The 9,198-nt window shown below is 35.1% G+C and overlaps 2 protein-coding genes across 2 annotated transcripts in view; one reads left to right on the top strand and one right to left on the bottom strand.

Moving 5' to 3' along the window:
* Nucleotides 1–6,721, top strand: part of LOC122149037 (tRNA (adenine(58)-N(1))-methyltransferase non-catalytic subunit TRM6-like) — a 9,322-nt gene extending 2,601 nt beyond the window's left edge. The window contains 7 exon segments of the mRNA XM_042778216.1: nt 277–401; nt 660–967; nt 2,116–2,201; nt 2,888–2,990; nt 3,242–3,328; nt 4,148–4,206; nt 4,208–6,721. Coding sequence (XP_042634150.1) covers nt 277–401; nt 660–967; nt 2,116–2,201; nt 2,888–2,990; nt 3,242–3,328; nt 4,148–4,206; nt 4,208–4,304 — 865 coding nt within the window. The 3' untranslated portion in view covers nt 4,305–6,721.
* On the bottom strand, nt 4,699–8,908 carry LOC109113766 (trichohyalin-like). Its single transcript, XM_042778215.1, has 5 exons — nt 8,751–8,908; nt 8,492–8,538; nt 8,307–8,400; nt 6,353–7,920; nt 4,699–5,200 (listed from the first exon to the last, which is right to left on the bottom strand). Exons 1-5 carry the CDS (start codon nt 8,794–8,796, stop codon nt 5,135–5,137), a joined length of 1,821 nt encoding a protein of 606 aa, XP_042634149.1. The 5' UTR covers nt 8,797–8,908; the 3' UTR covers nt 4,699–5,134.
* Nucleotides 8,909–9,198: the final 290 nt, after the last annotated feature.

The following is a 9,198-nucleotide window of genomic DNA, read 5'->3' on the forward strand; positions in this document are numbered from 1 at the left end:
ATTTAAATTTTTTTGATAGTTTTTGTTAGCATTAACAACACTATGATTTTCTTATGTTGGTTAATGGTCAAATCACATGCAAAAAACTATTTTTGATAGTTTTAGTTAGCATTAACAACACTATTATTTTTTTTTGTTTGTTTTTTCGTTTTATTTTGAGTTTTTCATTTTAAAATTATTTATTTTACATTATTATGATTCCCCAGTTTGGGAAACCATGTACTAGTACATTTGAAAGCATTTATACTCTATTGTAAATGTATTTGTCTATTTTAGTCACCTGCGGTACGACACATTGGCTCAGATTTTGACTCTGGGTAACATCCACGCTGGCAGTAAAATCCTTGTTTTTGAGACCTGTGCTGGACTTGTGCTGGGCTCGGTGATGGAGCGAATGGGAGGTAATCACACTTTACTTAAAGGGATCATTTTGTCATTTATCCATCCTCAAGTTGCTCCAAACCTGTATGTGTTTCTTTCTTCTGTTGAACATAAAAAGCTGTTTTGAAGAATATGGGTAACCAAACAGTTGGTGACTTCCATAGTATGACAAAAAATAGTAGGGACCATCAACTGTTTGGTTACCCATATTTAGAAAATCTCGTATTAGTCAACCACTATTACACTGTGCTGATGATCCAGATGTTTCTGTTTCTCAGGTTTTGGCTCAGTGATTCAGATGTATCCCGGTGGAGGCCCAACGAGAGCCGGCATGGAGAGCTTCGGCTTTCCGTCACACTTCCATGAGACGCTGCATGAGTTCCCTTTATGCAAAGTTAATGCTCTGCTGGCGGGAACCCTGGATCTGTCAGAGAAGGATGCAGACGGGAACGGACGATCTGAGTCCTCTCAGGAAACCTCAGGTGTGTCTGAGGAGAGGAGCTCAGAACCTCAGAGCATGGAGGTCAGCGTCGACCCGCAAGAAGAAATGAGGAGAGTGGAGAGAGAAAGACTGCGAGAACAGAAGGTAAGATTTCTCCCATTACTTTTATGTGCATATATCGAATCATGGTTGGGTGTTTATGGAAATACTTGATGTCCCAGGGTTTGATTTATTATTTATTATATATGATTATTGTTAACAATTGATTTTTGTTTTTATTAATAGATTTTGTCTTGGAAACTGTCTTGGAAACTTTTTCATCCCTTCATCATTTACCTGCTTTTGCTTTATTGTCGTCTAAGACCAAACCTTTTTAAAAATCCATTTTAAAATAATAAATATAATTGAAATAGTTCTAAATATTAATTAGAACTTTTTTAATAGAATTATATGATCATTTAAACAAAAAGCTAATATATATATATATATATATATATATATATATCTATATAATATATATATATATATAGATATATATATCTATATATATATATATATATATATATATATATATATATATATTTATATTTAATCAAAAGAAACTTTCCATTATAAAATATGAATTTAATTCAAATAAATTTAATAAATAATTCTTACTTTAAAAAATTGCTCATTTAAACAAAAAGCAAAAATAAACGCAAACTATTAAAAAATGTATTACATTTGGTCCAAGACCAAAATGTCCCTTTTTAAAATAACAGTATAATTTAAATCATTTTAAATATTATTATTTTTAAAAAATATTTCATCAGTTAAACAAAAGCTAAATAAACACAAGCTATTTAAAAATGCATTTTATTTAATCCAAACCCAGAACTTTCCATTTTAAAATATTAATGATTTAAATATTAATTAAAATATAAATATTTTATTTTAATAATTTAAGCAAACAACTGAATAAACAAACTAAAAAAAATTAATAAAAATTATTTTGTACCCAAATTACAACTGTTTCTCTGTTGTGGTTTCTTTTTTTTTACAGTGATCAAACAATTTGGCCTTTTGATAGTTTTCAAAATTCTATATCGTTACCAAGGAGACCAAAAAAGAGCAGCTTGAGGTGAAAAGTGATGTGTGAAGAAAACAGAACAAGCAAAAAGAGATTCATTTGTGTGATGCCTGTATATACACTTCTGAGCATTGTTAATGGCAAACTAGTCATGGTGGAAAAGGTGTCTTTTAAGAGTTTTTCTAAAATGTCACATATTTAATTGGTCTTTCTAACCTTACAGGCTCAAGAGAAAAAGGTGAAGATGGAGGAGAAGAGGAAGAAGTTAGCTTCAGCTGCAGCTCTATTAGAGGGCAGAAATGCAGATGGGTATGTTTTGTGTTGTAAAAGAAATAATGAATGTGCTTTCTTTTATATAACCCAAAGATTATTTTTTTACTCTATTGTCCAGCCCTAAATGCATTTAAAACTTGTAAACATTTTAAATCTCTTGGTAATCCATACCATGATTAAGTGCACATTTTGTGTGTGTGTATATATATATATATATACATATATAATTGTGTTATACATACATACCATACATACATACATAATATATATATATATATATTATATATATATTATATATACATATATATACATACATACATACACATACATACATACATACATACATATAGATATATATATATATATATATATATATAATATATATATTATATATATATATACACACATACATACATACATATACATATATATATATATTATATCTATATATATATATATATATATATATACATAATATATATATATATATACATACATAATAGTATATATATATATATATATATATATATATATATATATATATATATATATATATATATATATATACATATATACATTTTGTATGTAAGTGATGTATGGTGATATTGATGAGTCTTATCATGTCATATTTTGCATTGATTTTTAAGCTGTTTTGTAAGCAGTCTTCCAATGATTCACCTATTTAATATGGGCAAGCTGACTGAAATGTTTGTTTGTTTCAGGTTAGTGATTGCTAGTCGCTTCCACCCCTGTCCTGTGTTAATGGGTCTGCTGAAGTTCATAGCTCCATCACGACCATTTGTAGTGTACTGCCAGTACAGAGAGGTAAAACAGATTGGTTTGGCAAATGCTGTTATAGAGGCAGTTCTTCCAAACTTATTTAGCAAAATGTCGAAATGTCTGGAATTTTGCATAAAGTAGATTTTGCCAGTTTTTGTCAATTTCCCAGAAGGCCTAAATAGTACCATGAAAGCAGAGTGTACCATCGCTTTAAAAAGATTTGTATATTCAGTTTGAGTCTAAGTGTTTTAATAAGTGCTTTCTGCAATATTTACTGTCTGATCTCTTTTGTACAGCCGCTGATTGAGTGTTACACAAAACTCAGGGAACAAGGAGGAGCAATCAGTCTCAGATTAACAGATTCCTGGCTCAGGCATTACCAGGTAATTCTTTACTTCATCCTATACACAGAGAGTTGTTTTCGCTCTAATGCCAGACATTTGTTATTAATCTTTTTATTAACACTACTGTTCAAAAGCTTGGGGTCAGTATTTTTTTTTTTTTTAGAAAGGAATTAATGCTTTTATTCATCAAGGATGCATTAAATTAATGATTAAATGTTGTTGTTGTTTTTTTACTTTATATTAATCCTCAAAAAATGTATGACCATTTCCAAAAACATATTAGGCAGCACAACCATTTTAAACATTGATATAATATTAATAATAAATGATACTTTAGCAGCAAATCAGCAAATTAGAATGATTTCTGAAGGTTCAAGTGACATTGAAGACTAGAGTAATGATGCTGAAAGCTGAAAGCTTTGTATCACAGGAATAAATTAAATTTTAAAATTTATTAAAATAGAAAACAGTTATTTTAAATTGTAATAATATGTCACAGCATTACAGTTTTTACTGTATTTTTGATTCAAAAAATGTAGCCTTGGTGAGCATAAAACATAAAAAAAAAAAACATTTGAACGGTAGTTTACATTATGTTCAAAATATATTTTAAAAAAAAGTATTATTTATTTAATTTGCATGGTTATGCAAAAGTTTGTGTTGGTTATTTTATTTTTGTTTATTTATTTTTTGTTTGATTTTGGAGTGGTTGTATATGTGTTTTGATTTTTTTTATTATTATATTAGATGAGTCATGCTGTGAAATAAGATTTTGCATGGTTATTTTTGTTTTTTTTGTCTTACCATAGAAGGCTTTGAGTTTTTGTTTTCTTATTCACTTCTGTATCATTGTTTCAGGTGTTGCCCAATCGGACTCATCCAGTGCTGCTCATGAGTGGGGTTTGTGGTTTTATGATGTAATGTCGCTGCAGACGCTGCCAAAACTAGGAATCAGCACAAATCAGAGGAGCCTGTTGCCAAGAGGCTGAAACTGGATGAGATTAGTTCTGCCTAGGCAATTAGTTTAGTTTAACTTATTTAAGTGAGAAGAAAGCAAATGAGTGTTGGACTCACACATTCAGTCAGTGCTTTATTCTCTGTATGAGTTGCACAACTTTATTAGTCTTTATTAGTCTTTAAGTTTGTTATCTACTGTTTTTTGTTTCTTTTTGAAAAGATTTGCATTTAAGAGCTAAAGAAATATTCTCATCCTTATTTTTTTTTATTTTTTAGCAAGATGTGGAGGAAGGAAAACGTGCTGCTTTTTCGGCATCCTTGGCACTTGGCGAATAACCAAGTTTTGCTTACAAAATGCATCATTGCACAAGTAAACCATATATTTATCTGTTTTTAATCATTTTCAAAAGGTTTTCGGCATCAAAACACAAATGATAACTGCAGTCATCAGCTTTGGTCCCATAATTACACATTTTATTAAATGCAAACATTCAAGTAAGCAGAGGTTCTGTTGAAGGCCATAAAGAACAACAGAAATTTTTCAACATACTGCGTTTTTCACAGTTGTGAAGTAGCATGCTCTAAAATGCGGTCAAATTTGCAGTCAATAGTACATGGTCATTTTGTTTTTTTATGTTATTTTAGAATGTAATAAAGAGAAAAATGATGCACATAACCTCATCAAGCTTTTTTTCCCCCTTTATAGACGGTCTTGCTTCTAAGACTCTCACATTAAACACTGATTTACACTAATAACAACATTCTAATGCAGTTGTAATCGGGTACGACATATAATAATGCATTCATCTAAAGCAGCCTAAGTAAGCACACATAAAGCGTATGGCAAATCAAATCAGGCAGTGTAAGAAGATGATGTTTCAGCTGGTTCTAGGAATGATTAAGTTTCTCTTTCATCTGTTGATCCACAGAGGCCAGTTTCTCAAGTTCTTTTAACTGAAAGAAAAGAACAAGAATTAAATGCAGTACATACTTAGGTTTCATAACACTTTTAAGTGATGCTTAAAAACAATTGCCTTAATCAGTCCCCAGAGTTGTTTTGTGTTGTTTTTGCCGTTGTTCCAGTCTGGCATAAACTGGGTTTGGTTGTTCTAGTCAATGAAATATCCTGTTTCCACATTCCCAGTAGGAAAGTCATAGGGAAGTACCTTTAGTTATTCAGTATCCCTGTCATGATGAGGAATGATGCTCTTAGCATATCCCTCTACACCCTTAAGTAAATGCAATATTACTTCATAGTTTGCAGGTATAACAGATAACTCAGATGTCCTTGTAATAGCACAACATTTGGCTTAAGAAGTCACCGGAGGGATGCTAGGTGGTTATTGCCGCTTTTTGATGCAGCTAGAGTTGCATGCGTTAAAGAACTGAAAGGAGAGTTACAGTCTACCCACGTCCTCTCTTAGTCACTCAATCCATGTTGAAGTCTAGCAAGCAGACATACAGAAAAGTTCCTTGAAACTTAAAATCTGGCCTTGTTTTTTAAAAACTCCATGAAGCAAGTCTTGATTGTGTTGTTGTTGTTCTTTGCTTCCAATACATCCCTGTCTAGTACTAAACGACTTAGGCGAGTGAATGCTTTCTTTATTTAAATTTGTAATTTAACATGTAGACTTTAGGGCTCAGTGGGGCCATTTGTTAAATTGGGTTTGTGAAACCTAGTGCAGAGGTCTTCAACCCTGCTCCTGGAGTCCCACTGCTCTGCAAACTTTAGATCCAGACCTAATCAAATACTCCTAAGGATTGCTTGAAAGTCACAGGCGGGTCTCCAGGAGCAGGTTTGGGGACCAATGCACTAGGTCTTCAAACCTGCTCTTGGAGACCCACTGTCTTGGACAGCTTATTTCCAACCTGCTACAACACACCCACCTGTGATTTTTATACAATCTTCTGGTGTATTTGCATTCCTATGTTTCCCTAACAGTGCACATTTTGAATATCTCTTGTCTGACACACTCGTCCAGGACCTGGTGGCTCCACAAACAAGTTTATGAGTTGAATCAGAATAGGGAGACCCCAAAAATGTGTGTGTTGTCAGACAAAATGTGCAAAAACTGTGTACTGTCACTTGGACAGATCAGACCATACCTCCTCTGGTGTGAGAAGCTTCTGTTGGGGGACACCCTCTTCCTCCTCGGGTGACTCCTCCTGAGTTAGTAGGCCTCTTTTGTACCGGAGAGTCTCGTCGAGGTCCTCTAGTTTATGGTAGGGGTGCTGGTCAGTACTTTCGCCCACATTATTGCCTCTTTTGTACAAGGCTGGATGGTAGTATCCTCTGTAAATCCATGGGGAACGCTTCTCATAGACATCACCTTTGTTAAGTAGAAGTTCCTTTAACTCATTCTTCTTTTTTGTTAGGTACCTCAATGCAGCCTCCCTGTCCTGCTTCTCCTCTGCTGAACTCTGGTGTCCTTTTTTCAGCTCACCTTCTTCCTCTTGGCTGGTTAAAGGTTGCCTCTTTTCATTAAGCTCATGGACAATTTCCTGTTTTTCCTCTTTAGGTGAATGGCGCTTGAAGGCGTTGTCTGTTGAGTCATGGAGACTGTGAGTCTTCTCTGAGATGGGTTTCCAGATCCTTTTATCCATTTCATCACTCTCCTCTGAATCCTCATTCATTTTTTCCAGGGGCCTTTTCTCATAATCCTCTTCAGATGAGTCTCGTTTGTGGTGTTTCTTATGGTGGTATCTTTGGGTGGGTTTCCAGTATTGCTTTGCGATATCCTCGTCTACCTCTTCTGATTCTTCAGATCTCTTTTCCTGAGAGTTTAAGTGCTCATTAAGTTGCTCGTTTAGCAAGTGTTTGTTTGGCTTGTAGTGCCCACCATCCCAATGACTCCTTTTTTGGCTGTAGCTTGGGAAGTCTTCTTGACTTCTCTCATAGTCTGGTTCTTCAAAATCCTCATTCTCATTGCGTTTGTGGTGCTTTTTCTTGTGGTGGTATCTATGTGAAGGCTTCCAGATCCGCTTCTCTCTTTCCTCACTCTCCTCGTCCTCTTCTTCTCCATCTCCATGGTTTCTTTTGTGGATGTAACTTGGGAAATCTTCTTGGCTTCTATCATAGTCCGGCTCTTCACGTTTTTCTCTGCTGGTCAGAAGATGACTCCTTTTATATTCATATACAGGAAATTCCTCTTGGCTGCGCTCCTCATCAGGATTATCACGTTTGTAGAGGACAGAAAAATATCTTTTTTGGGGGAATTCTTCTTGGCTTCTCTCATCATCAGGATCTTCTCTTTTATGCTTGTTGCCTCTTTTATAGAAACTTGGGAACTCTTCCTGGCTTCGTTCATAATCCAGTTCATCACGTTTTTCTTTGATTCTTCTTTTCATAAAACTTGGGAACTCTTCCTGGCTTTGTTCATCATCCAGCTCATCACATTTTTCTTTGATTCTTCTTTTCATAAAACTTGGAAACTCTTCCTGGCTACGTTCACCTTCCATGTCCTCACGCCTGTCTTTGATTCTTCTTTTAACAAAACTTGGGAACTCTTCCTGGCTACGTTTGACATCCAGCTCCTCCTGTTTGTCAGCTTTGAGAAGATCATCTATGAGTTTCTCCTCCTTGACTTTTGACTCTCCTCTTGGTTTTTTAAGCTCCTCTTGAGCCGGTTTAAGAGTGTCTACCTCCTTTTTCACAACTGAGGAATGACCTAATCCTAAATTCATGGAGAGATAAAAATGGGCACAAAACGCACATGCAAATGAATCGTAACTCATTTTCACTCCATTGCTTACACACTGCATGATTACATCCAAATATTATTCCACAGCCTTAGAGTGAAGCCACTGACCCATAACAGTCTCATCCACCAAGCACGATGTACTGAGGTTAGAAACTGCATGTGACGATAATGTAGTCTGACTGTTCTCACGTTATATGTCCAAATGATACATTTAATGAATTTAGATGTAAGATCAAACGGAGTTATGCTAAAAATAACCTGGATATGAATTCTCCATTTGAGTTCATTTACTAATAAATTAAATGTTCCTCTCAATAACACAATAAAGCAACACAGTGTGAAAGTGCAAAGTAACGTACCTGGTGTAAAGATGTTTTTGCATTCTGGATCCAGCGGAATATCATCGGTCTTATACAGCGTCTTTGAAAGGATGTGAACTAAACACTGGGTAAGCTGAAATGAAAGTATGTACTTTAACCAAAAGGAGTAGAACAATAAATGCATTGGTTATTTTTCTCTTATGGACATGGAAGCTACAGCATACCAGGTCCTCTCTTTGGCTCTCCTGCTCAACTGGTATGAACCCTCCATCTGGGATAGTAAAAGCCTTGAATTATATTTGTGCAAATTGCTGTGCGAAAGCTTATTCATCTAGATATCACCAGTTATCCATACGTTTTACTCGTGCAAACCCGCTTAAAGAAAATTCCCATCGTGATGTACTATTTGTTCCGCAGCAAACTGTCTTGTCGCTGACCATGGTGCTGAAATGATTTATTCAATGATTCTTTGTGTACACTTACCTGCAGCGAGGAAAACAACCAAGCAGACTAAAGCTGCGAACTTCATGGTGCACACAGATCTTTTCTGCTCTTGATGTTATCCTAAACGGCTTTTGCCTTTGCAGTCTCAAGCAGCAAAGAGGAGCTCCGTTCCGCGTGCTGCAGCTCGGAGCGCGCGCTGCGTCTGTTTTGAGCTCACGATGGGACAAGCAGGGTCTGAGCTCGTGAGTTGCTTACGTCACGACTAAAGTGAAACGACCCCACCACCCCCACTTTAATAAAATGTTCTAATCTTCCACTCTAGCCTATGCATGGCATTGAAAAGTAGGCTGTCATATCGGTGCATTTATTTATATTTTTTGATTCATATTCAGCGGTGTCATCCAGCCCAGGTGTTTTATGTGTTGAGTTAAATACAACAATATAGAGTGGGCTATATAAGTGTGAAAACTAATCCTGGTCTTCCCTA

The sequence above is a fragment of the Cyprinus carpio genome, chromosome A20, assembly GCF_018340385.1.
Source record: "Cyprinus carpio isolate SPL01 chromosome A20, ASM1834038v1, whole genome shotgun sequence".
Classification (NCBI taxonomy): domain Eukaryota; kingdom Metazoa; phylum Chordata; class Actinopteri; order Cypriniformes; family Cyprinidae; genus Cyprinus; species Cyprinus carpio.

Bases quoted from the DNA above. Each gene is read 5' to 3' on its own strand.
- LOC109113766 (XM_042778215.1), bottom strand. From the start codon at position 8,796: ATGAAGTTCGCAGCTTTAGTCTGCTTGGTTGTTTTCCTCGCTGCAG. The intron at 7,921-8,306 runs GTACGTTACTTT...CCATGAATTTAG, and splicing joins CAAAAACATCTTTACACCAG to GATTAGGTCATTCCTCAGTT. The intron at 5,201-6,352 runs GTATGGTCTGAT...CTTTTCTTTCAG, and splicing joins AGCTTCTCACACCAGAGGAG to TTAAAAGAACTTGAGAAACT.